The following is a 27,836-nucleotide window of genomic DNA, read 5'->3' on the forward strand; positions in this document are numbered from 1 at the left end:
TTTTCTATTGGAGTGAAACATTCAGCTTGCTTTTTTAGATAATTTAGCAGCTTTTTAGATAATTTAGCAGCTTTTTTAGATCATTTAGCAGCTTTTTCAGTCAAAATGACTTTTCGTTGCTTAAAAAACCAGGAAAAGTTAAAGATGCCATCAGAGTGTCAGACGTACACTGTTTAATAGAGAGTAAAGGTCCCTTGGGAGAACTCTTCTTCTCTGACTCATCAACAACCAAACCACAGAGTTGGATCACAGATTTTTTTTGGGGGGGTCACAACTGTTTTGATCCTTTCTGTAAACAAAAGAGGTTTACATTGACATCTTTAACTTTTCCTGATTATTTAGAGCAACCAAACCTGCACAAGTTGTAGTTTTGACTGAAAAAGCTGCTAAATGATCTAAAAAGCTGTTAAATGATTTAAAAAGCTGCTAAATTATCTAAAAAGCTGCTAAATGCTTCACTCCGATAGAAAACAAGGGGATGTTTACAGGCAGTGGGGCCGTGTGACATCATTATTCACACGATTTCAAGATGGAGGAACACAGTTTATAAAACAAATGCATTAAAATGAATAGTGCATAATAATGGCTTTGGTTAGACATATCTTCTAATAAGTACCTTTTAAAGGTTTCAGGCCAAACTTGTACAAACAGTGAAGGATCCCTTCAACACTGTGTGTGTGTGTGTGTGTGTACCTGCTGTAAAGTGGTGAGATGAGGTCGCAGGTAGCAGGTGATGGCCGCGACCTGCAGCGCCAGGAAGGGCAACGACCAGTTTTCTCTGAGAGAGATGGTGAACTCGACTCGAGTGGTGTCGACCCTGTGTGGAAAAAAAAAAAAAAAAAAAAAAAACCTCTAACTGATGACCATTACACTTCAGAGGTAGTTCAGACAGGGCATGTGCAGGAAGACTAAAAAAAGCAAATGAATGAGAGCTGATGTAACCAGTCAGTCTGAACCTGAAGAGAATGACTCAACAAACCATACGAGGAACATTCAGTCCTAATTCTTAGCCAAGGACTTATAAACGACTGGTTGAGCTTAAGATTTCTTCTTTTATTATCTGGTCTCTGTCTTACAAAAATAAAACAGTAATACACTTTACATGCAACAAAATAAAATCTGCTTTTGCTTTGCTTATCTGTAAGTTTCCAACAAACTTTGATTTCATATATGTTGCCCAGATAAGAAAAATTTACAAATCTGTGAATTTGAAACTGTTTCCACTTTCTTTAAACTTTCTACAGTAAAGTTTGGCCAAATAATGCTATTAAATATTCACATTTTAGACCAACAGTTTCTTCTGAAATTCTATTGTTGTGCAACATTTCTTTGACAATTTCAAACTGAATTAATAATTTTCATGCCACAGATATTCTAACTGTTTTACACTGTTCAGGTTCCACCTCTCCTGATTGTTCTGTACTAAGTGCTGTTTTTATTTTTTTTAATACAAAAATACATTTGTTTTAGAAAGTTTACAAAAAAATCCTAAAAAACCATTAATATAGCTTAGTTAAATTTAAGTTAGTGCTTTGTGAACAATGCAGTCATAATATTCTTTATTCATATTACACATTATGATTATAATAAACACTGTTTAGTTGTTTAGGCTCATTTATTGTTTCATTGATTCAGTCTTAAACCAAAATGCATTTAAATTGTAAAAACTTTGGTTTTTGTGTCAAATATTGTTAGACCATTAATTTAGATCAATTAATTACAAATTCTCTAATGAATTAGATTAATTGTTTTTATTGAGTCCCACTTTTAATTCATTATAAACAATATCCGAGTCAGCCAAGTTTTTTTTTTTAGACATTTCGATGTGTTGCTTCTGGAATGCTTTGAAGACAAAGATTGGAATTTTCGACTAAAACGATCCAATTTCCGAGTTGTCTGGAACGCAGCATTAGTGTTATTTTCAGAAGTTAATCATTGGTAAAAGAGGACACGAAAAACACTCGTAATTTAACGCAAACATGAATGCAAAAGAGCACCAACTGAACATGTGGAACAATCCAAATATATCCATATCTGTAGTTTTGTTTTAAAATCTATCACCCTTTAGCGTGGCTTTACTTGGATCTGATTTAAAGTCTAAAGTCAGAAATAGATTTCAGTCTTACACTGACATTTACAGAGCCAAGAATTCTAACTCTCCCATTCTATTATTGTTACGTATAAAGCTCTATGACTCACCTGTTGAGAATATACCAGACGCCGGTGAGCGTCCCGGCTAGCCACGACCCCGACAGGAGCCAAGCTGTGAGGTACAGAGCGATCACGTACACGGCTTGGAGGGAGAACACCGTATAGATGTAGAAATAGATCGGCTCCAGGTAGGACTACACACAAACACACACACACACACTGAGTCACAAGTCAAGTGCTAATTCATTAGCTGGAGTCGAGTATAGTGACAGCAACTCACAGGGGGAAGTCAAAAACGACATTTTCAAAAGTTAAGCCGGATATTTGACTTCCTGACATTCACACAGTGTGATAAATGTCCAAGTTTAAAAGCCAGCATGGGAACCTTTTCTCTCAGTTTGACAGCGTTTGACAGTCATAAAGTCCCCAATGTTCTAAACTAGAACCAGTTAAAACGATACCTGTATGGGAAACAATCTGTAGAGAACACTGAGGAAGACCTCCTGGTAGATGTTCATCCGCTGCAAGAGATTAATGGTCCTCTTGGATTCTGTCAGATTATCGTGAATCAGTTCTGAGAGCCCTGCAACACACACACACACACACACTTTATTAATGTGGCCATTTGTTGGCTGTTTATCTCCGTATAGCTGACTGATAATAACAATTATTTGCAATGTGACATCCAGGTAGGATAGGGTAATTTATCACCAAGTGAGCATGGCTCGATTGCAGAGTTAAGGCGCTGCCAAGGAAACAAGAAACAGCAGAGTGGGAAGTTTCTGTAGTATTACCATTGGAAAAATTGTTTGAGTCTTGATTGTGAAAAAGCGGAGGACAATTTAAAGCTATATCTCATCATCAATGTCAGTGGTTCTCCAATGGGGGTACATATACCCCTAGGGGTAAAAGCGTCGTTGTTTATGATAAGTGAAGTGACCAGCCAGTTGACTCCCCTGTTACCCTGCTGCGCAGACACGCACACACACGCACAATTGTTCCCTGGTAATGACGTCACTGGAGCGATGAAGAAACCAAAAAGCACCACTGTGGTCAAGTGACTCATCACGGGCGATGAAAATGACAGCAGTCGCAACAATCGCGAGAACAGAGCTGCGAGACTGGTACCCGTCCAGAGGCAGGAAAAGTTGTAAGCATGGTTTTCTGGCCAGAGACGGCAGGGGGGATGAAAGATCACCCCAAAAACACTTGCATTACCCTCAGAGGGACTATGAGAAAGATTTATTTAGGTGAAAAAGTTACTAAGTTCTGCTTTAATTTTGTTAAATTTGATGGAGAAGTGGGAGTAATGTAGCAAAAATGCATTAAAAGGGGCAAAAATATAGCAAGAAAAAGTGATGAAAATAGGTTAAAATTTGGAAAGTTTGGTGTAGTTGCAGAAAAAGGTACAAAATAAGCAAAAATGGGCTCAAATTGTTCAGAAGATATTCAGAGTTTCTTGAAGGCTTCTGGCAAGCTCCTCCCATTGTCTTGCAACCTCAAATGGGGCCCTGACCACAAGGTTGAGAAGACCCGGTCTATGTAGCCTTACAGCTTCTCTATACCATTCTTTAGTGTAACATTCAGTGATACAACTGTGTGAATTCAAAACCATGTGTGGCTGAACCCAAAGTGAACCCACACTGAGGAAAAACACTGTTTTTCTGCTGCAGGCATTGAATTCTAATCTGTGCCTGACATGGCTTATGTAAGACTAAAAAAAACTGGATGGTTTCCATAAAGCATGCATTGCCCAACATGTTGAAAGCCACTTAGTTTTCATTCTAACAGTTTCTTTCCCAACCTCATGCATTCCTTATTTCTCTGTAATGGGAATCCACAGCATCACTTTGGGAGTTCTTACATTTTTTTCCATCCCTCTCTGGGTCGTCTTACATGTGTCCTCTGATGACTCATTCAGTTCTTTTACAGCACTTCCTTTGACCCATCTTAATTTTTATACCAATCCTGTTTTTTTAAAAAAAAAAAATGTTTTTCCATTTCCTGCTGTCTTTCCAGCACATTTTTTTTTATTTTACTCAGATAAGACCCTTTTTTACTCTCTGCACTTCACTGTGCTGTGACTGTGGAAGTAAGGAAAAGAGAAAGATGTCAGCAAGTCTTTTTATTATAACTGAAGTTCTAATGACTTTGAGCAAGAATTCCTCATTTTCGAACATGAATCTTAAACATAAACAGGAAAAAAATAATTGAACTGTAATTACAGCATTTGTTAGGTCCAGTTAGAACATTTGGAGCCTTTGATCACAAGATCAAATAAATACCACAAACAATGTGATTAACAACTTCTCTACATGTACATATTAAACGTTATGGTATGTTATGAGGGCTGTCATTGAGTGTTGTTCGTTACCCTAATCCTTAATCCTAATCCTAACCCTGGAAACTCCTTGAAACCCCAAACCCTACCATTCCCCAACCCCAACGCCCTCCCCTTCTTTGCACATTTTTGTATAGCACTTCATCTTTTATATCTAAATCTTAATTATTAATTTTAAGATTTTTTTATTTTTTATTTGGTGGGTCGATAATATGGTTTTTAATCTCACAGGAAGCTGCAGACCTCTACCTCGTTTATTGACTCCTGGACCTGTTTTATTGAGACGTTTTCTTACTTTGATCATTTATTTATTTAATTTACTCTTATAGGGAGAGAGAAGGGGTTCCTGTGGCCTGTGGTAGGGACGTGAATCTTTGGATGTCTCACAATTCCATTCAATTCCAATTCTTAGGGTCACGATTCCATTCAAACTTCATTCTCGTTTTAACCGATTTACAGTGGGTACGGAAAGTATTCAGACACCTTTAAATTTTTCACTCTGTTTCATTGCAGCTATTTGCTAAAATCAAAAAAGTTCATTTTATTTCTCATTAATGTACACTCAGCCCCCCATCTTGACAGAGAAAAACAGAAAAAGTGAAATATCACATGGTCATAAGTATTCAGACCCTTTGCTCAGTATTGAGTAGAAGCACCTTCTGAGCTCGTACAGCCATGAGTCTTCTTGGGAATGATGCAACAAGTTTTTCACACCTGGATTTGGGGATCCTCTGCCATTCTTCCTTGTAGATCATCTCCAGTTCTGTCAGGTTGGATGGTGAACGTTGGTGGACAGCCATTTTCAGGTCTCTACAGAAATGCTCAATGGGGTTTAGGTCAGGGCTCTGGCTGAGTTGTTCTGAAGCCACTCCTTTGTTATTTTAGCTGTGTGCTTAGGGTCATTGTCTTGTTGGAAGGTGAACCTTCGGCCCAGTCTGAGGTCCTGACCACTCTGGAAGAGGTTTTCTTCCAGGATATCTCTGTACTTGGCCGCATTCATCTTTCCTTCAATAGCAACCAGTCGTCCTGTCCCTGTAGCTGAAAAACACCCCCATAGCATGATGCTGCCACCACCATGTTTCACTATTAGTATTGTACTGGGCAGGTGATGAGCAGTGTCTGGTTTTCTCCACACATACCGCTTAGAATTAACCCCAAAAAGTTCAATCTTGGTCTGGTCAGACCAGAGAACCTTATTTTGTAAAGTCTGAGAGTCCTTCATGTGTTTTTTGTCAAACTCTATGCAGGCTTTCATATGTCTTGTACTGAGGAGAGGCTTCCGTCGGGCAACTCTGCCATAAAGCCCCAACTGGTGGAGGGCTGCAGTGATAGTTGACTTTGTGGAACTTTCTCTTATCTACCTACTGCATCTGTGGAGCTCAGCCACAGCGATATTTGTGTTCATCTTTACCTCTCTCACCAAGGCTCTTCTCCAACGATTGCTCAGTTTGGTTGGACGGCCAAGTCTAGGAAGAGTTCTGGTGGTCCCGAACTTCTTCCATTTAGGAAGTTGGAAGTCGCCATCTTGAAAGACCATGGCCTACTAGTCTCTAATAAGTTCTTGTATTTTTGGCTTGAAAAAACATCTACTGAGTATGTTTAAGTGTACTGTTTGATAACACTCCTAAGACTGTGTTTGTGAAAGTTAAGCATCAACAGTGTGTTATATAAATCACCGCCGGTCACGGTAAATGTTAGCATGAGCATTTACATGGGTTTTCCCATAGACGTCAGGATGAAGCTAGCTGACTTTTTGTATAGTGGTATTTTCTATTTATGAGAACACTAATATGTATTTGTATGTTCAGTCTACAGTGTTTCCTGAGTAAAGACTCTAAGCAGATCTACTAAATCAGAGTTTTTCTTGAAAAAATAAATAAAAAATTTAAATAGATTTTTGAACTTTATGAATTGATTCAGAGTTGTTGATTAGAATCGAGATTCTTATGTGAATCAATTTTTCCCCTACCCCTACTCCAAAGGTGTAATATGTATGTAATATGTATAAAACTTCAAATAAAGTGTGACCAACATTATTATAGAGCTAAAAGCAACAGTTGACATCTGGACAGATTGCACCAATGATAGACTGAACCAAAGACTTTTTTATAATATTTTCTCTACAGTTACTAGTTACAGTAACTGGTTAGCTCATGGAACTAGTTACAGTAACTAGCTACAGTAACTGGTTAGCTCATGGACTGTTTACAGTAACTGGTTACAGTAACTGGTTAGCTCATGGAACTGGTTACAAAAACTAGTTACAGTAACTGGTTAGCTCATGGAACTGGTTACAGTCACTAGTTACAGCAACTGGTTACAGTAACCGGTTAGCTCGTGGAGCTGGTTACAATAACTGGTTACAGTCACTAGTTACAGTAACTGGTTAGCTCATGGAACTGGTTACAGTCACTAGTTACAGTCACTAGTTAGCTCATGGAACTGGTTACAGTAACTGGTTAGCTCATGGAACTGGTTACAATAACTAGTTACAGTAACTAGTTAGCTCATGGAACTGGTTACAGTAACTAGTTACAGTCACTGGTTAGCTCATGGAACTGGTTACAGTCACTAGTTACAGTAACTGGTTAGCTCATGGAACTGGTTACAGTCACTAGTTACAGTCACTAGTTAGCTCATGGAACTGGTTACAGTAACTGGTTAGCTCATGGAACTGGTTACAATAACTAGTTACAGTAACTAGTTAGCTCATGGAACTGGTTACAGTAACTAGTTACAGTCACTGTTAGCTCATGGAACTGGTTACAGTAACTAGTTACAGTCACTGGTTAGCTCATAGAACTGGTTACAGTAACTAGTTACAGTCACTGGTTAGCTCATGGAACTGGTTACAGTAACTAGTTACAGTCACTGGTTAGCTCATAGAACTGGTTACAGTAACTAGTTACAGTCACTGGTTAGCTCGTGGAACTGGTTACAGTAACTAGTTATAGTAACTGGTTAGCTCGTGGAACTGGTTACAGTAACTAGATACAGTAACTGGTTAGCTCATTGAACTGGTTACAGTAACTAGTTACAGTCACTGGTTAGCACATGGAACTGGTTATTGTAACTAGTTACAGTAACTGGTTATTGTAACAAGTTATAGTAACTGGTTACAGTAACCGGTTAGCTCGCGGAGCTGGTTACAATAACTAGTTACAGTCACTAGTTAGCTCGCGGATCTGGTTACAGTAACTAGTTACAGTCACTAGTTAGCTCATGGAACTGGTTACAGTAACTGGTTAGCTCATGGAACTGGTTACAATAACTAGTTACAGTAACTGGTTAGCTCATGGAACTGGTTACAGTCACTAGTTACAGTCACTAGTTACAGTCACTAGTTACAGTCACTAGTTACAGTCACTAGTTACAGTCACTGGTTACAGTCACTGGTTAGCTCATGGAACTGGTTACAGTAACTAGTTACAGTAACTGGTTAGCTCATGGAACTGGTTACAGTAACTAGTTACAGTAACTGGTTTGCTCATGGAACTGGTTACAGTAACTAGTTACAGTCACTGGTTAGCTCATAGAACTGGTTACAGTAACTAGTTACAGTCACTGGTTAGCTCATAGAACTGGTTACAGCAACTAGTTACAGTCACTGGTTAGCTCATGGAACTGGTTACAGTAACTAGTTACAGTCACTAGTTAGCTCATGGAACCGGTTACAGTAACTGGTTAGCTCATGGAACTGGTTGCAATAACTAGTTACAGTCACTGGATAGCTCATGGAACTGGTTACAGTAACTAGTTACAGTCACTGGTTAGCTCATGGAACTTGTTACAGTAACTAGTTACAGTCACTGGTTAGCTCATAGAACTGGTTACAGCAACTAGTTACAGTCACTAGTTAGCTCATGGAACTGGTTACAGTAACTAGTTACAGTCACTGGTTAGCTCATGGAACTGGTTACAGTAACTAGTTACAGTCACTGGTTAGCTCATAGAACTGGTTACAGTAACTAGTTACAGTCACTGGTTAGCTCATGGAACTGGTTACAGTAACTAGTTACAGTCACTGGTTAGCTCATAGAACTGGTTACAGTAACTAGTTACAGTAACTGGTTAGCAAATGGAACTACACCAGAGGCTGTTTGGAGCGGTTCTGAAGTTGTTCTCTGAAAGCAAACCAAGCCAAACCAAGGAGATGAAATTATCAGCTGGAACTAAACTGGTGTGAAACACATGTAGTATTGTGGTTTTCTCCTCCTTGTCAAGTTTTTCTGCAGTCTGTGCCTTCTCCTCGCCCTTCTCTCTCTCTCCTTCTGTTTCAGGTGTCTTGACACTGGAGCTGGCAGTTCCTAATGTGTGGTGGTCTGGGGCTTAACCAGTCTGTGACTGTCTCTCCATCCTGTTCTGTTCTTCTCTTTCTGTCCACTAACCCCACCCAGTCGAGGCAGATGTTCTCCACCTCTGAGCCTGGTTCTGTAAATCAGATTTCTTCCTGTTAAAAGGGAGTCATTCATCCCCACTGTAGCTGATGCTTGTTCATATGGAATTGTTATTTGTTTCATAATAACTATATTTTGTGATGAGTGCTATGAGATGACGTACTGTAATATTGTTGTATATGTTGCTATATTGATAAAGTTGAATTGAATTTAAAGCATTTGAAGATGAAAAAGCTGCTTTAGCAAATGCTACCATGTTAGCACATCAATCCTCTATGGCTCTCATTGCTCTCAGCATGGATTCATCTAGTTATGCGGCTAAGGCTGTGTGAGAGCAGTGGGTGTCTGGTGCCAGGCAGCCCTTTGACTTTTTCAGTAGGAAGCTGCTGGATAGTGAAAGATAAAATTGCACTTTCGACACAGAGTAACTAGAACTTTTCCTCACAACTCAACACTACTATTTTTGGTAAAAAAAAATTACTGCATTTATTGACCACAAACATCTTACTTTTGCAGTGAATAAAGCCACAGAAATCCAGTATGTTGGTGGTAATTTGAACTCTGTGTCTGACTGCTTTCCCCCAGGGCTGGGGTCTATCAGTTTAGTGCATTCAGGCATCGTCTACGCTGCCATGGTTTCTAACCAGCAGGGAGACAAAAGTATCCAGGCTTTAACAGGGTTGTGTCTGAAGGATGTGACATTTTCTGACAGTAACGTCATGTTTCTCTACTGGTAAGCCTCGCCCACAGAGGGCCAGGTCTGAGAAAGAAAGTGAGAGGATGGGCTGCATCATGTGTGGCATGCCAGTCAGTGAAGGTGCATCAGCTTCTGCCGTCAAAGGGGTTTACTTATTGATTCCGCCGTTCTATTAAGATGTAATGACTACAGTTGCCTTGGGTCGATAAAGCTTGGGTTCCAGTCCAAAAGAGGACATACCTACTTGTTCTTCCAGGGAGCTGATCTGTGGATATCCATCAATAAAATACCTCCCAGATTCTGCAACCTCTTGTTTTGTGACAACTCAAAACCAGATCTTCACCTTGCCCTGCCTCAGTGACTCAATCAGTGGGTGTAGCAGACCCTTCAGGCTCTCACAATGTGGTGCACACATAATAAACCACCTCAAACATATTGATCTTTTTCTCTGCAATTGTATACGTACATGTAATTGTTTTTGGGTTTTTTTCAAGGATGGAAGTCAGAGAACAAGTACCATGCACTCTACACTCCTGTCTCATTCTTTGGATTATCTTTCACAATTTTATGATAGAGCTTGAATTGAAATTCATTACAGGTACCCTTTAAAAACACCATCGCAGACAAAGATCAGTAAGTAAACCGTTTTCATGTAAAACCTGACAAAGTGCAATAGATACATTTTTTCCCCCCAAAATATGTGGTTTCCTTCCAAAAAAGATGTTTCTGTCATTGTTACACTTTTAGGTGCACAAACTATAAATAAAAAAAGCCAATGAGGATAATTTGACATGACACAATTTTAACTGCAAAGATGAATAAAACTGCAATGATTGTTTTAAATCCTAACTCAGAATTTTTAGAACAGTTTGTTTTCTAAACTAAGGGGGAAATAAATATTATGTGGCTAAAAAAGGCTGAACCAGATATTTTCTGTACATCAGTAGTTCACAAACTACCCCTTCAGACATTTAACGTGAAGCCATGTATCCCCTACTCCTGCACACTTAAAAACATAATAATGTAATGTCATATACAATGTAGACCTACAGTAAAAATGTTCCCTGAATTTGACTTATCCTGTTGAAGAGTAATATGTAATAAAAGTGAATAATAATCTGCAAGCACACATTTTAAATATCAAATCAGTAGATGCTGTGATGCTTTCCTGAAGAAAGAACTCATAAGGATACATCAAAGCTATTAACAAATGCCCCTGAGGAAGACTGACAGTTGGCAGTTGAAACACGTCAGGATATTAAAGTAAATTTCAAAGTAAATTTCCTGAAAAAGTTGTCTGAATAAATGACACATTTAACATGATATTACACAATAATACATTGTTTTCAGAATTATCACTCAATTAATTTAATTAATTAGCCTCAGTGAGAAACAATCCGTTTGTTGATTGAAATACATATCAGTAATACAACATATTCATTACCCTGACACTGTGAAATACAATTCGCGTCAAGAATTTGAGAGTCTGAGTCTTTAATCGTTCTGCACACAGTCTTCTTCTGTATTTTCTTTTAATGTTCATCAAAGCTGGAAATCCACTTTCATACAAGTATGTGGTAACATAGGGCATCAAGCATGTGGCTAGTGCAAAGCAACGTAGCTCTCGCCATATTCTTGCTTTTTTGGATGAGGAGAGTTTTACTGTCACCACTAGAGGACAGTCTTACAGAGGCCAATGTGTCATTTGTGGCAATGCATGGAGGCTCCTGACTGCTGTTCTATTTATTTTGTTGTTTCCAATGTGGTCATGTTGTTTTTTATACAATTTGTGCCCCCCTGGGAGTACTCATACCCCACTTTGAGAACCTAGGCTGTACATAGACCATAAATAGTGTACATACCTTCCTGTATGGATGGAGCTTGCAACATCTGCTTGTAGTAGGAGTAGTACAGGCCACATTCGGTCCGGAAAGAAATTTCCCGCTCCACCTCCTGAAAGCAACAGACAGGGTTAAGTTTGTTATACATAAAAACACATATTGCTTCTGCTCAAAGTTGGTCTGAGACATTGTCCAAAGAAATGACAGAAACATGGAGGATAACATCAACGTTCCGGCAGGTACGCACTGTGTAATGTGGGAAGTTTTCCCAAGAGAATTACTGTCTTTCACGCATGATTACCATTCCACTGGGGGGGCAAAGAGGAAGAGCTAATACTGCATGGGCAGCTGCAGAATATTAAGTCGGGAATCACTCTATCACACTTGGTTAGTTTCAAATAGTTTCCACAGCTGTGCTTGACAAAGAGGAAACTCTAACTCCTGCAGTAGATTTCTTTAACAAATTGGTTCCGTGTTATAAGCGAAAGTCTGTTTAATGTGTCTTCATTTTGATTTTCCCTGTGCAGATGAATGCATGCGGGAAAAACAAAATTATATAACTGAGAATTTGTACAATACTGTTTATTACAATTTTCCCAATTGTTTATTGTGAAAATTTCCTTTCGTGGATCACAAAATAGCAACTAATAGCTACTCTGATAAAAATACATCAAGGACATGGGAAAAGAAATCTGTCGGATGTAATCATATGTCGAGTTTATTTCATAATTGTAAAAGTGATGTGGTTTGCATTTAGAATCCAATTATTTCAATGGAAATTTCTGCCTCAAGCTTGTTGTGCTTTCAGCTAGCTACTTTGGTACATCCAAGATGTTTGAATTTGTTTTGAATGAGGTTTTCCTGTGCACATGTCTTGTTTGTCTTTGTTTTAACTACAGTATTTCTTAAGACTGGTTTTGGTTCTCTGGATTCGGGAATAGAACAACCATTATGTAACCCCTTACTTGATTCTACATAGTTCTTTTTAATACATTAGTACAAAGTGGTGATAACCGTGGTTAAGGAATCTTAAATAGACAAATAGTTAACACAGGGAGACAAATGAAGAGGAACACAATCTCTTTCTCAGTCAACTAATTACATACAGTTCTTTGATGTTTCCATTACTGCTACTACTGGTATTGACCATTACAAACTGGACATCTAGCCTCTGGAGGCCCGAACCCGTGCTGTTATGAGAAGGCATGACCAATGAATCCCAGAGCGGTTAAAAAGCTTTGTTTGCTCGCAAGGTTTGGTGCCTTTGGGTCGGTGAGAAAATGCAAACGAATTCTAGAGCGTTTGTTTTGGCCAGTCTTCTGTTGTTCTTTCTGCTTTTTTCTGCTGAAAATCCAATCCACTCCATATGATCTAATTTAGGGGGCATTCACATATACAGGTCGTTAGACTTTGTGCATTTCAAGCAGTGAATCTGAAAAAATGTTGCATTTTAATTTGATCTGGTTTGCTTTCACACTGATCTTCGTCAAGCCTGCCAAACTATCTAAACAACATCACGCATCAAACCCGTTGAGACCTCTACAATAACTTTTCCCACTGGTGCGACTAACTTTCTCAGTTGGTCGCACCGGGGGGGGGGGGGTGTTTGTATGAAGTAAAGATTGACAATGACTCGAGATATATTTGCTAAATGTTTTCAGTTTTTAGTGTCAATATTAAGTTTTTCTGCAACAAGCAGTGGCTGAAATAACAGGTCATTTCTTTAATATAATTTTAAAAGAAGACGTAACATTTAAAAAAAAAAAATAACAGCAAATCATAACAACAGGTTACATGTATTCTGTTTTTTTTTTTATATACAGTATTTTGCAGAAATGCTGTACTTGAATTAACTTAACAGTAACATAACCAACTTAGCATCTGCATTGTTTCACCCCATGAATTAAATTCAGAGGGTCCAGCTCTGATAGTGGGGTCCCCTAACCCTCTTCCCCTGGTCAGGGGTCTGCAACCTTTACTCTACAAGGAACCATTTAACCTCATCTCACCTGGATTAAAGTCCTCCTGGAGCCAAAAATACCTTCTCTATGAAAACAATAAAGTGTATGAAATTACATACAGTTAAAATTATATAGAATAAAGATTGATTTAATTTGACTTGATTTATATGAATCATGTAAATGGCAACTTAAAAACAGCTTAAAATAAAATAAAATAAATTGACATCAAGAAATAAAACAATATCTTGCATCTTCAAATTCTTACACATCACATTTTACATGAACACAATGTTATATAAATAATAAAACATTTTTATTTAATGTATTTGAAAGGCTACAAAAAGTAACTTGAATTTGATAACACATGATCATGTGATCAACACATGCTACCTACTCATTTCTTGCCACATATAAAGCATGTATATTCAACCTGCACATTGGTGGTGAGAACCACAGCTGAACATCTGGCCTGGCATCATAGTCCATTAGTTCTGGTCCCTCCATGCTGATTCTGATGAGCGTGTACGCTCTATCTCTGCGCTCGGCACGTTCTTCCTTTTTACTGCTGCCCTCAATGTGAGCGTGCACTGAAGGACTCGTTATTCCTGGCTCCGTACGCAGAACGCGCGCACTCCAAAAGGAACACATTAATGTTTATAGTCGGCGCATTCACCGTTGCATTACCCGCAGCAAAGTTGCGTGAGCTCGCATCGTCTCCGCACTAGCAGCGCGGAGTGAGAGAGAGACAGAGAGAGAGAGAGAGAAGTGCACTCTGTGGGACGTGACGCCGCACTCAGCCGCTTTGTCCAAATCAAGGTCACCCATACGCACTCGCACAGATGCGACCAGATAAAATTTTTACTCGCATACACTGAAAAAATGGTCGCATATGCGACCATTTGGTCGCAGCTCGAGCCCTGCAGTTGCTGGATAGGGTTAGGGTTAGACAGAATACTCCCACCTGTGAACACTCAGGCAAAGAAGAAGGAAACAACACTTTGGTCATAAAAAATGGAACAGTGCCAAATCCTTGTGCCCTGTTTTTGGTTCCACTTCCTATATTGGGTCCAGGTTTGCTTTCTCATATCACAAAAACCACACCAGGCTTCACTTGAACTGAACAGAGAGCCAGACTTTCCAGCGAACCAAAATTTGCTTCGACTGAGCTGTCACACCACTGCAAACGGACCGGACTATCTGAGGAAACAAAGCCTGGTACGGATCAAAGAGGTATGTGTGAAAGCACGCTTATAGTGCAGCAAAATCCAGCAGCTCTGTCACTGATGGGGGTTTCCCTGTTATTAAGTCAAGTCAAGTTAAAAACAACAGATGTTGACCAAAGTGCTGTACAGAGGTTATAAAAGTTTACACAAGTAAAACAAAATAGGATAAAATAAATAAAAATACAAAATCAATCATGTCAGTTCTCAGACTGTTTTAACAGCCACAGCATATAAATGGGTTTTTAAACGAGTTTTAAAAGTATCAAATGTAGGAGAGGTCCTGATAAGGATGGATAGGGTGTTTAAAACTCTGGGAGAAACAACAGAGAAAGGCCCGATCTCACCTAATTCTCAGTCTAGACTTTGGAACAACCAGGAATTAAGTGTGCTTAGAAACACAAACCAAGCCAAACCAAGAATCATCAGCTGTTCTGCACCCATTCAGCCCGAGTCCAGGATCATACAGGTGTGAAAGCAGCCTGAGGTGCTGCTTAGTTCATTGATGTCAGATTTAAAAAGTCTGAGGCAATGACTCCTACCGTGAGCTGAGAAAACCACAGTAGATTCTCATGTATAGCGTTGACACACCAGGCCTGAGTCAGTGCCAGCAGTGCAGCCATTAACAGACCTGTTGCCATGGAAACACACCAACGCCAAAGCCTGAAGGGTGGAATCTCTGTTCTTGAACAATTATTTGATCCTCCAAAGACAGAACCCCCCCCTGGACCACCGTCCTGTGTGGGTTCAGATCCCGCTGACCCCGGCATTGGTCGACTGTGGCATCTCCTCTGAGCCGGTTCACTTTGGGAAAGTCCCAAATTAAAGTGGAGCCGGCTCACACCGGCTCTCTGACGAAGTTCCATTGCCTGAAAAAACAGATGATCAATAAATCCTTGGTTTTCCAAATGAGCCAAGATAGAGATACGCTGCATGCTCCGTGGCTAAGCAATAAAACAGGTCCAAAGCCATTATAGAAATAAATGTAAATACAGAAGGGTTATTTTCTTGCTTGAAGTTTGTCCAAATAAATTAGCTTTTTAATCCCTTCTAGTGCCCTGCCAAAAGCAATATGCAAAAACTTTCTCAGAGGGATTGAGTATCTACTTTCTTCCAGATTCTGTTCTTTTTTAAGTTTGCCTGAGGAAAAACAAGCATTGGCTTTTAACCAACAACCATGATGAGATGACTAATCCTCTGGTTAAAGTAAGGTCAAAGAGAATAGCTCTAATTAACAAGTCCACGTGTTGCTCATTACCCCCAAGCTGGTTTGCTTCTCAGTTGACATCAATCCAGTACTCATAGTAGTTTCTTTCCATTTCTTTTTCTTCTTCATAGCTTTTTGAAAGACTCCCATCTCTTGAGCAAGGACTGAAGAAGATAGAGTCCATCCACCAGTGACTCACAGCATTGTCCAAAGTCTTTTTAAGGTCTTCCAAAGTGCAAACATTGACAAACGTCTGCCTATCAAAACCTACAGTGCAGGATTTGCCATAAAAAGCAAAGGTTTTGACACAGCGAGTGTCAGAACAAAAGGATGAGCTGTGGATGAGAAAAGAACAACGTTGACGACCAGTGACCTCTCATCTATAAAAACACGCAGACATTCAGTGTAGAATACGATGCGGTGGGGGTCTGGGAGCAGTGAGGGGGGAGCTTGTTGGAACATTTTTTGGAAAAAGTAAGGGGAGCATTTGTCAGAGATTACAGATCATTAACCACTGTGAGCACATGAGCTCAGACATGGACATGACTTCACATCACATGAATTTCTAGGATGACGTTGCCAGCCGTCTCGCTACCTATGAAGGCGGAACAATAAACGAGGGAGAACAATGTCCTCCTGACCCTTCACAAAGAGAGAGGACTCCCTAAGCCACATGTGGGAGAGTTGAAAACCAGCCCACTTTGTGCTCAACCAATGGTTTCTCAGATAGCATCAGTCTCACAGCAGCAGGAATGAAACACGGAGCAGGCAGGCAGAAGTCCCAAACTTACAAATGACTTTCCAGCATGTTTTTCTTCTGTCACTGTTTTTACTTGTCCTCCTGATGACACTTTACACAGCGTCTGCGGGTCAGTAAAAGGCAGCAGACGAAGGAAAAGTGTGAAATAATGGGAAAGTGTGAGGAAATTGAAAACATCTTCCCCTGAGAACGTCAGCTCAGAGTATGCACAGGCACCTTGGCAAAGGAAAGAAGTGCATCTGTTTGTGACTGATTTAGCTGGAGTCAACAGCAAAACAGCTCAAATCTAAAATAGCCTCGACGCCGCTGCTCAGCTCCTCGACAGTAAACAACATAACAATAGGATGTCTGCAAGCTCTATTTTCATCAATCTATTGTCTTTGGACAAAGTTACAAGGTTGTATGATATCTCTTCCTTTTCCTGTGTATTTCTATATTTATTTTAGTTTTTAGAATGGATTACAATCTTGCACTATAGTTAACATGTTTCTTTAAATACTCACAGATAATGTTGAAGTGCAATCTGCTCCCAAAAGTTTTTGAAGGTTTATTTTTTGTTGTGATATCACTTTTCTTAACCCTCCTACTATCCTCAAATATCACCAACACATTTTACCCTTGGGGTTAATCTGACTCCAGGGACATTTGCCTCCAGAAATGGATATTCATACAAGTTTTAGTGTCAGACACTGTTTATTTGTTAAATCCATAAATAAGCCCTTGATAGTGAAACCTTGACCTGTTCTCTAGCGCCACCATCAGGACAAACTTTTACATTACAATTAATTTATCTTGAATCGTTTTCATCCAAATCTCAAATTTACTAACAACATTAATGAGCACTAGAGTATGAACCTTCTTCAACCCTATGTGTTTTTATTATGTTTTTACAAAATCTACAGTCTGTATAATATGATGAAACAATAAAACAACAAACAGGTACAGTGGGGCAAAAAAGTATTTAGTCAGCCACCAATTGTGCAAGTTCTCCCACTTAAAATGATGACAGAGGTCTGTAATTTTCATCATAGGTACACTTCAACTGTGAGAGCAAGAATGTGAAAAAAAAATCCAGGAATTCACATTGTAGGATTTTTAAAGAATTTATTTGTAAATTATGGTGGAAAATAAGTATTTGGTCACTTCAAACAAGAAAGATCTCTGGCTCTCACAGACCTGTAACTTCTTCTTTAAGAAGCTCTTCTGTCCTCCACTCGTTACCTGTATTAATGGCACCTGTTTGAACTGGTTATCTGTACAAAACACACCTGTCCACAACCTCAAACAGTCAGACTCCAAACTCCACTATGGCCAAGACCAAAGAGCTGTCGAAGGACACCAGGAAAAGAATTGTAGACCTGCACCAGACTGGGAAGAGTGAATCTACAATAGGCAAGCAGCTTGGTGTGAAAAAATCAACTGTGGGAGCAATTATCAGAAAATGGAAGACATACAAGACCACTGATAATCTCCCTCGATCTGGGGCTCCACGCAAGATCTCATCCCGTGGGGTCAAAATGATCATGAGAACGGTGAGCAAAAATCCCAGAACCACACGGGGGGACCTGGTGAATGACCTGCAGAGAGCTGGGACCAAAGTAACAAAGGTTACCATCAGTAACACACTACGCCGACAGGGAATCAAATCCTGCAGTGCCAGACGTGTCCCCCTGCTTAAGCCAGTGCATGTCCAGGCCCGTCTGAAGTTTGCCAGAGAGCACATGGATGATACAGCAGAGGAGTGGGAGAATGTCATGTGGTCAGATGAAACCAAAATAGAACTTTTTGGTATAAACTCAACTCGTCATGTTTGGAGGAAGAAGAATACTGAGTTGCATCCCAAGAACACCATACCTACTGTGAAGCATGGGGGTGGAAACATCATGCTTTGGGGCTGTTTTTCTGCTAAGGGGACAGGACGACTGATCCGTGTTAAGGAAAGAATGAATGGGGCCATGTATCGTGAGATTTTGAGCCAAAAACCTCCTTCCATCAGTGAGAGCTTTGATGATGAAACGTGGCTGGGTCTTCCAGCATGACAATGATCCCAAACACACCGCCCGGGCAACGAAGGAGTGGCTCCGTAAGAAGCATTTGAAAGTCCTGGAGTGGCCTAGCCAGTCTCCAGACCCCATAGAAAATCTGTGGAGGGAGTTGAAACTCCGTGTTGCTCGGCGACAGCCCCAAAACATCACTGCTCTCGAGAAGATCTGCATGGAGGAATGGGCCAAAATACCAGCTACTGTGTGTGCAAACCTGGTAAAGACCTATAGTAATCGTTTGACCTCTGTTATTGCCAACAAAGGTTATATTACAAAGTATTGAGTTGAATTTTTTTATTGACCAAATACTTATTTTCCACCATAATTTACAAATGCATTCTTTAAAAATCCTACAATGTGAATTCCTGGATTTTTTTTTCACATTCTTGCTCTCACAGTTGAAGTGTACCTATGATGAAAATTACAGACCTCTGTCATCATTTTAAGTGGGAGAACTTGCACAATTGGTGGCTGACTAAATACTTTTTGCCCCACTGTATACGATCTGTGTCATACAAATAAACACTTGAGTCCCTTCCAGTCAGTCGCCAGTTAACATGGTCACCACTTAAACTATAACACCGGCTCTGCAGACATGTACTCCTCGGACGACGGAGAACAGTAAGTGGAATGGAGGGGGTCTCGCTTTGTTAGTGAATGATAGATGGTGTAATCCTGAGTACCTCTCTATCAAGGTGCAGTTTTGCAGTAAGGATATTGATGTGTGTGTCCCTGTGGAGGAAGAGGAGGTAGTGAACGTTCAGCCGCTGAGAGGACGATGGTCCACCTTCACATCATAAAACAGTGTTTTTCTAACTCAGAATCACAATAGACATTTAAATAGCCGTGTGTTTTAAAGTTTTTTGGCGGAAAACAATAACAAGAGTGTGTGGATAGCAAAAATATAAGCACTAATGATCAGCTGTTGTGTGGAGTCAGAGTCTACAGACACGCCTACTCATGAATATGCATAAGACGCCAGAAAACAGGCGAGTTTGGGAAAATAAACCTCAAATACTATGTTGTTGTTAGGGTTCTTAAAACAAATGTAGATGGGTGGAAAAAAACATCATACTGGACCTTTAATAAAGCTCTAAGCAGCTGCTGTGCGGTATTATTATACCAGAAAGGAAACAGTCCCACAAACACACATGTCTGCAACGTGTGATGATGTCACTACTGTAGCAGACGATCACTGTGGAAACATTTACATTTTTGAAGCTCTTACTCATTAGGCTGCTGATGTGACACTTGTGTTTATGTCAGATCAGATCATGTGTCGAGCCTCCATGAAACATTTAAACTATAGGAACTGCATTCACAGAGAGAACCTAAGTAATGCTGTATGCTGAAATGATCAGGCACTCACAAGAAACTTGATATATAAATGTATCTGTCATTTGAGGAATTCTCAGAATTCCATCATCCAGCTGTTGACCAAACCACGTCAAAACTCTGAGTGTTACCAGTCATCCTTGTGGTGACATTGGTACAGTTGTCTTTTGTAATACCTGTTTTAATCTGTTTAAAACAGATTAAAACAGTTTTTAATAAAAGCACAATATTTACCTTTATTGTGTAAATACTAATTGCGTGAGTGTGTGTTTTTTTTTTTTTTAAATGGACTCCTGAGTCTGAAATAAAGGATGATGGTGATCAAAGGTCACATGGCGTTGTCATGGCAACAGAAATATCAAATAATAAGAGGCTGTGAGCATTTCCTTAGCCTCCCTTCCACAAGCGGGCAGGAAAGCGACCCTTTTATTATAATTAATATTATTTTATTTATCTCAAATAAGCACAACAAGAAAAAGGCACAGAGCAAGTTTCACCATGCTGAAAATATTTGCAAAAAATTAAAATAAATAAATAAGTATAAAAACTTACACAATGGCAGGATGAAGCAAGACAGTGCTCAATTTATCTAAAGGTTGGAGTTTCCTGATTGGTAAAATCAGACTAAAAGTTGTACGTAAAATTGAAAAATAACAAAAAAAAAGCTGCAAAAGACAATAATACACAATGTTTCATGCATCATTTGCTAACTGATGCATGAAGCTACAGAACAAATATCTATAATTTACCCTACCTTGATGTTTGAGAACCAGAGATCGTTTTCATGTAGCGTAGCCATGTTGATGGAGCAAAGCAGACCAAGGCCGACAGAAACAGACCAACCAATGGAAGTCCAGATTATAGCACCCCATGACCAATCACCTGTGAGAACAGCACCCTGTCTGTTAAATGTGTCATGAGCAAAAATTACAAAAAAAAATATTGAAATAAATCTATGCAGGAAGCACTAAGTCAGGGCTTTTCAACCTTGGGGTCAGGACCCCATGTGGGGTCACCTGGAGTTTAAATGAGGTCGCCTGAGGCCAGACTGCAGCGTATCATCCACTCAGCAGAGAAGGTCATCGGCTGCAATCTGCCCTCCCTCCAGGACCTGTACGCCTCCAGGATTCTGAGGCGTGCAGGAAAGATTGTGGCCGACCCCCTCCCACCCCGGTCATAAACTGTTTCAATCCCTCCCTTCTGGAAGGAGGTTTAGGTCCATCAGGACCAGAACCTCCAGACACAAAAACTGCTTCTTTCCCTCTGCCACCATCCACATGAACACACCCCCAGTCACCCACTGATTATATATATCCTATTTATCCTTTATCCTTTATATTTATCGTAATTATTATTATTGTTGCTGGCTTGTTTCTTTGCTCTTTGTTTTCTGTTTCGTGCACCGACTACCAAGTCAAATTCCTTGTACTGTCCTAAAAACTGTACTTGGCCATTAAAACATTTCTGATTCTGATTCTGAAATTTCTGAAAAATTAAAAGATTTTTGATATTATTATTAAAATATTTTAGGTCAAACATGATCAAAAACTAATTCTAGAAAAAATGTCACAAAAAATTCTTGATATCAAAATAGGGTCACAATCCAAAACAGGTTGTGAACCACTGCAGTACATTTATTCTACTTATTTACAAAATGAGATTCTTTAAAACATGTGTCATTACTCAGTCATTACACCATTATGATCAATAGTTGTTTTTAAATAGTTTTCTAAGCAAAATGTTATAGTTAAACAAAGGGGGGCTTGGATTCAGAAATAAGAGAAAAGGGAACTTGAGCCAAAAAAGATTGAGAACCACTGGGTTCTAGGTTCTAAGGTTGGGGTGTGAGTTCTGGATCAGACCTGGGTCACTGCCCTCTTTGTCAGATCTCCAGCACCATGTGTGCTTTTATTTTGTTTTCCAGCCTGGTCAAAGGGCACCTGTTGCAGCCACAGTGGGCGGAGCTTCTTCTTCTTCACTCACCGTGGGTGGTCTTCTCTGTCTGATGATGGTGGTGATGATGGTGGTGGTGGTGGTGGCAGTTTGAAGGCTGGAGCTGAGCCTCTGCACTGGAGGAGGTCTCCTTCCCTCTGCTGCCTTTCCTCTGGCGTAGGGTTGCCATGGTTACACGCACGCGCTGGACAGAGGAAAGTGCGTGAGGTCGCACACAGACACACGTACGCACGCGCGCACACAAACACAGACACGCATTGCTGTGCGTCAGTCACATCTATCGAAGGAAAACACCGGAAACCACCTTCAGTGGAAGGCACGTGAACCGGATTTGATGCTGACGTCTCCATGGTAACTCATCAGAGCGACTGTGTGTGTGTGTACGCTGAGATATAAAACACACACACACTCACACACACACACACACACACACACACATATATATAGACGGGCGTGTGTAGGCGTGTTAATGTTTGTACGTTATCTGCGCGCTCACGTAGCGACCCCCACTTTGACATGAACAACCGACACAAAGACGTGTTTTTCAGCCGCACCCTCGGCTATAAAAGCTCTCCTCCAGCTCTCCTACCTCCCCTATGGACGGCCTCGTCCCACGTCCTCTCTGCACCGCCCTCACTCGTTCATTTCTCGCTGTTTTCCGCCGTTAAACACGACGAAGCTGAAGCTGCTTAGCGCCGCGCTCAGCCATCACCGGAAACGAGCAGGGCCGGCCTTCACAATAAAATGCTGAGCATATCGAAATGTATCATCAGCAAGTCCTTAGCTCAGTGTTTTTCAATCTTGGGGTTGACTAAAATTTAAATGGGGTCACCTGAATGTCGAGTAATTGATTAAAAAAAAGAACAAAGCGGGTCTGAAAATGGATGAATTATTAACACAACTCTATGGAAGCCCGTTTCCGCCACACACACAAAAATCACCCCGGTAAGTCATAATTATAAGAAAGAACTCATAATTATGAGATATAAAGTAATATTAATGAGGAAAAAGTCATATTTATAAGATATCAATTCATAATTATGAGACAGAAAGTCGTAATTATGAGATACTTTAACACATTTACAGCAGCTCGTTCCTGTGGTGGGTAAAACAGTGGTTTCCAACGTTTTTTGTATCATGACCCCATTTTAATATCACAAATTTCTGATGACCCCAAATACATTTATTTTTCAATTCCTTTATTTATTTATACTGCATTTTATTGAACTAAATTTATGTTTGAGATACTTAAAGTATAGGATACTTTTTTTAGATTGTACGTTGTGTTAATTTGGGGGAAAAAAATGATAAAAAAAAAAAAAAAAATTAATAATTATTGACATATTTTTTATCATTGAAAAAATGTCCAACAGAAGATTTTCCCAAATATCATTATTTACACTGCTCAATATTTTCATATTCGCTGTGCGTATGCGACTAAAGCCAGAGGTGTGGTGTCGAGTTACAGAACTTTAGACTCAATAAAATCACAACTTTGACTTGAAAACAAATGACTCGTGACTTAACTCTGACTTGAGTCTTTTGACTTGGGAAGACTTGACTTCTTACCTTTCAATGACAAAATATTTTATAAAATGCAGTTATTATGATCAATAAGTCTGATCAAACCTATGATTGACAGGTTCCACCTTTAAACCAATCAGGAAGCAGCTCAAAACATCATGCTAGGCTGAGACATGCTACAATAGCAGAAAAAATGATTCTAAGAGTAAAATCCTTTGGATTTAAAGAATATACTGTCATTAATAATTGATTTGGAAAAATTATGCCTGTTTTTTTTTTTTTTTTAACTTGACTTTGAATTGATTGTCTTGACTTGGGACTGTAGTGACATGACTTGAGACTTATTTGAGAAGCAGCGACTTGTTCACACCTCTGACCAAAACCCCAAAGTAAATTATCTGTACATACAAACCATAGACTAAGAAGATTAGACAGGACAAGTTCCCCGGTGGAGTGAAGCTTTTATTTTTAGACCTCCCCCTGCTCACTGGCTGCAGTATAGGTCATAAACTCCGCCTACTCAATGATAACAGATGGGATGTTGGTTAAACTGTAAAGTTAAAATACTCGTCACATAATTTTTCCAAACCTAAACTCTGCAGTGATTATTAGTTATTATCACCCTACATTGTGTTTAAGTGCTCATTTTTCTGTGAAGTAATTTTTTGAAGTTATTTGAGGTTGAAAAAATGGATTTTATGTCATATACGTTGATGATTGTGACGTCAAAGTGAGCCAAGTAATAATAAAAACACAGACAGGAAACCAACTTACCACACGGCCTTCTTTAAAAAGCAGAACACCCGATGTTTATTATTGATTATTTATTATTAATGATTATTTCATTATAATTATAATATTTCGATATTATTTGTTGTTATTTTAACAAGAAAGATTAAATTATTTAACAGTTAAGTAATTAAATGATGTAATTTAAATTTTTAGCGATCAACTATTATTAATGTATCAAATAACTATTCAACAGTTAGGTAATTAAATTATTTAACTATAATGCTTAGATATTAAATATTATACATTTATTAAATAAGACTGAATTATTTAACAGTTAGTTATTAAATTATTAACAGTTAAGTAATTGTTATTTAATTATGTTAAGATATTGTTAATCATTGTTAATTGATAAAATAAGATGAACGTTTTTAACAGTTAACTAATTAATTAAATAATGAAAATAAATAGTTAAACTGAATTTTAAACCAAAACAAAACATTAAAATTAAAGAAAAGAAGAATTAAAGTTAATTTGCCAAGTCTATTGGTGCAACATAAAGTCACAGTTTGATCCATTACAGAGTGAAACGAGCCGTCATATGTAGATGAGGATGGAACACAAACTGTTCCCACACATATTTTAATGAGGTTTAGGTCACTTTAAACTATTTATATTTAAAACTGCGTATAATGGAAGTTAATAGTTTCACTGCAAACATCATTAAACTTTCCCTTTCAGTTTTTTTGTCTTTTTCTTGCTGTCAAAATGAGTTGTTCTGCACTAAACTGTTCTAAGAATTTCCAGCGGGAAATAAACTTATGTTCTGGGTTGCGTAAGTAAACAGGGCCGTACGCTAAATGGGCGGGGCATGTTACCAGGGCAAGATGGAAACACCCCTAAGCGCCATATTTTGGTTTTAAGAACGTTGAGTGGGAACTGCTACAGTGCACGCCCACTGATCTATACACAGATGGCAATAAAAACTGATTCTGATTATTCATTATTATCAAGTGAACACATGGTCGTTGTTTGCAGAAGACGAAGCCTCGTAGAAAAGGAAGAATTAACAGTTGAACAGTTAATAAATAAAATGCAAAAAGGGAGGTTTTTGGTTCAGATTCTCAACGAGAAAAACAAAAACACAATTTTTACCAGAAAAACTAAAAATAAAACCTATATTGATATAAAATAAAGGTTAAACAGTATAAGAGTGATGGTGATGTTGAGTGCTGCAGTAAAAACAATGTGTGGTGTGTTACTGAGGTCAGTGATGGATTATAGATGTGTAGCCTATAGGGTTAAAACAGTCGCTCTACAACAAGTTTGAAGTGTTGCAGGCTGAGCTTTGAGAGGCTCCTCCTCCAGGCTGCCCTGGGGGAGGAGCTAGCACTCCCACAGACGCTCAGAAGATGGTGGTCAACTATTGGAATAATCTGAGGAGACAAAGGAAGGGTTGCAGAGCTACGGAAGAGGATGAGGGCCAATTTTGATGGAGAAAAACATTTTGGGCAAATCGAGAATAAAGTCAAAATTTTGAAATTAAAGTTGAAATTTTGAAAATAAACTCAAAACGCAATATGGTGATAAATGTTTCATCCTCAGTGTGGATTTACACTTTGTTTCTTTGAGTTCTTGTGAATACACGGTTTATTTAGTTAAATGTTGTATTTGAAGGTTTTACTTTTCCATGTTGGAACCACTGTCACTGAATTTAGTTTAGATTATTAAATTAAATCCAAGTATTACTCGTTTCTGATGCCATCTCTTTCCAAGCTAGCCAAAATGATAGCCAAAATGCTAACTTTCATCTGCAGTCATTGATTAAAGAACAAAATGTTCTTGAGCAGGTCTTTTTCAAAGAGAACTGATTGGTCAGGAGGCGGTGCTTCTAAACTCGCTGACCAGGTTAGCCGTTTAGCCTAAGTTACCATGGTGATTTACCTTGTAAAAAGTTAACCAGCGTCATAGACATAGACACGGAATAAATCCTGGAGTGATAAGAGGAAATCCGAAAGATTAAAGAGTTTGTGTGTTTCTTTTATTGTGTAGCTATGTTTGAAGTAAGCGTTGTTGTAGTACAGGCCCTTTGTGGATACTTTATTGTTATTGTGTATAAGCTTTTCAGAATCAGAATCAAAAATGTTTTAATGGCCAAGTACAGTTTTTAGGACAGTACAAGGAATTTGGGACTGGGGGTGTGTTCATGTGGATGGTGGCAGAGGGAAAGAAGCTGTTTTTGTGTCTGGAGGTTCTGGTCCTGATGGACCTAAACCTCCTTCCAGAAGGGAGAGATTGAAACAGTTTATGACCGAGGTGGGAGGGGTCGGCCACAATCTTTTCTTCACTCCTCAGAATCCTGGAGGGTTAGAGGTGCAGTCTGGCCTTGTCCTTGGCCGTAGCTGCAGCGTACCAGATGGTGATGGAGGAGCAGACTGAACTTCTTCAGCTGCTACAGGAAGTACATCCTCTGCTGAGCTTTTTTGATGATGGAGCTGATGTTCAGCTCCCACTTGAGGTCCTGAGTGATGATGGTCCCCAGGAAGCAGAAGTACTCCACAGAGCTCACTGTAGAGTCTCCCAGGGTGAGGGGGGTGAGGGGGGCTGGGTTCTTCCTGAAGTCTGCTATCATCTCCACTGTCTTTAAAGCGTTGAGCTCCAGGTTGTTCTGGCTGCACCAGGACACCAGCCGGTCTGTCTCCACCTGTAGTCAGACTCGTCTCCATCAGAGATGAGACGATGATGGTCGTGTCGTCTGCAAACTTCAGGAGTTTGACCGACTGGTGAGAGGAGGTGCAGCTGTTGGTGTACAGGGAGAAGATCAGAGGAGAAAGAACACAGCCCTGAGGAGATCCAGTGCTGATGGTCCGGGGAGCAGAGATGGTTTTTCCCAGCTTCACGTGCTGCTTCCTGTCAGACAGGAAGTCTGTGATCCACCTGCAGGTGGAGTGTGGCACGTTCAGCTGGGAAAGCTTGTCCTGAAGGAGAGCTGGGATTATTGTATTAAAAGCAGGATCCTGGCGTAGGAGCCTGGGGAGTCCAGGTGCTGGAGGATGAAATGGAGAGCCAGGTTTACAGCATCGTCTACAGACCTGTTGGATCTATAGGCGAACTGCAGGGGGTCCAGGTGGGGGTCAGTGATGTCCTTGATGTGGGGGAGCATGAGGCGTTCTAAGGACTTCATGACCACAGATGTCAAAGATGTTTGTTATTTTGTATATGTGGAAAAGTCTTGGGTGTTTTTAATGTAATTTTGTGTATTATTGCTGTAATTTTTGGTACTTTTGTTGTTGTTTTATGCATTTTCCTGTGATTTTGTGTGGTTTTATAATAATTTTGTGTGGTTTTATAGTAATTTTGTGTGGTTATATAATAATTTTGTGTGTATACACAGTGAAAATCAAAGAAAGGTCACTTGTCACTGACTTGAACAAAGCCAAAAAAAGGTTGTGGTGTATCAGGGTGAAATCCTGCTGCTTGTTAGAAAACAACATCAGCTTTTCTTGTTTGGAGACAAAAGGTTGACACGTTTGTGCTGAGCCTGACTTTCACTCATTTACTCGTAGATGGTTTTCTCCATCGAGGAGGGACGTGAAACAAGCAGAGCAGCAGCTTTGCTCAACTTCTAAGGCTGGAAACTAGTGATCTCATGAGACTGCAGCTAATTCCAAATTCACT

General features: G+C 39.5%; 1 protein-coding gene across 5 annotated transcripts in view; it reads right to left on the bottom strand.

Moving 5' to 3' along the window:
* Positions 1 to 22,631, bottom strand: part of dpy19l3 (dpy-19 like C-mannosyltransferase 3) — a 78,527-nt gene extending 55,896 nt beyond the window's left edge. For 2 of the 5 annotated variants that reach the window (XM_028439531.1, XM_028439537.1), the window contains exons 1-6: positions 15,867 to 16,183; positions 15,151 to 15,477; positions 11,449 to 11,539; positions 2,613 to 2,734; positions 2,200 to 2,345; positions 694 to 817 (exon numbers count right to left, since the gene is read on the bottom strand). In XM_028439531.1, the coding sequence (XP_028295332.1) occupies positions 694 to 817; positions 2,200 to 2,345; positions 2,613 to 2,734; positions 11,449 to 11,539; positions 15,151 to 15,477; positions 15,867 to 15,965 (909 nt within the window). In that variant the 5' untranslated portion in view covers positions 15,966 to 16,183. Of the gene's footprint in view, positions 1 to 693; positions 818 to 2,199; positions 2,346 to 2,612; positions 2,735 to 11,448; positions 11,540 to 15,150; positions 15,478 to 15,866; positions 16,184 to 20,706; positions 20,835 to 21,935; positions 22,090 to 22,494 lie in introns of those variants that run through there. The other 3 variants (XM_028439546.1, XM_028439563.1, XM_028439555.1) reach the window with 3 other exon arrangements.
* Positions 22,632 to 27,836: the final 5,205 nt, after the last annotated feature.

Source organism: Gouania willdenowi, chromosome 3, assembly GCF_900634775.1.
Source record: "Gouania willdenowi chromosome 3, fGouWil2.1, whole genome shotgun sequence".
In the NCBI taxonomy this organism is placed as follows: domain Eukaryota; kingdom Metazoa; phylum Chordata; class Actinopteri; order Blenniiformes; family Gobiesocidae; genus Gouania; species Gouania willdenowi.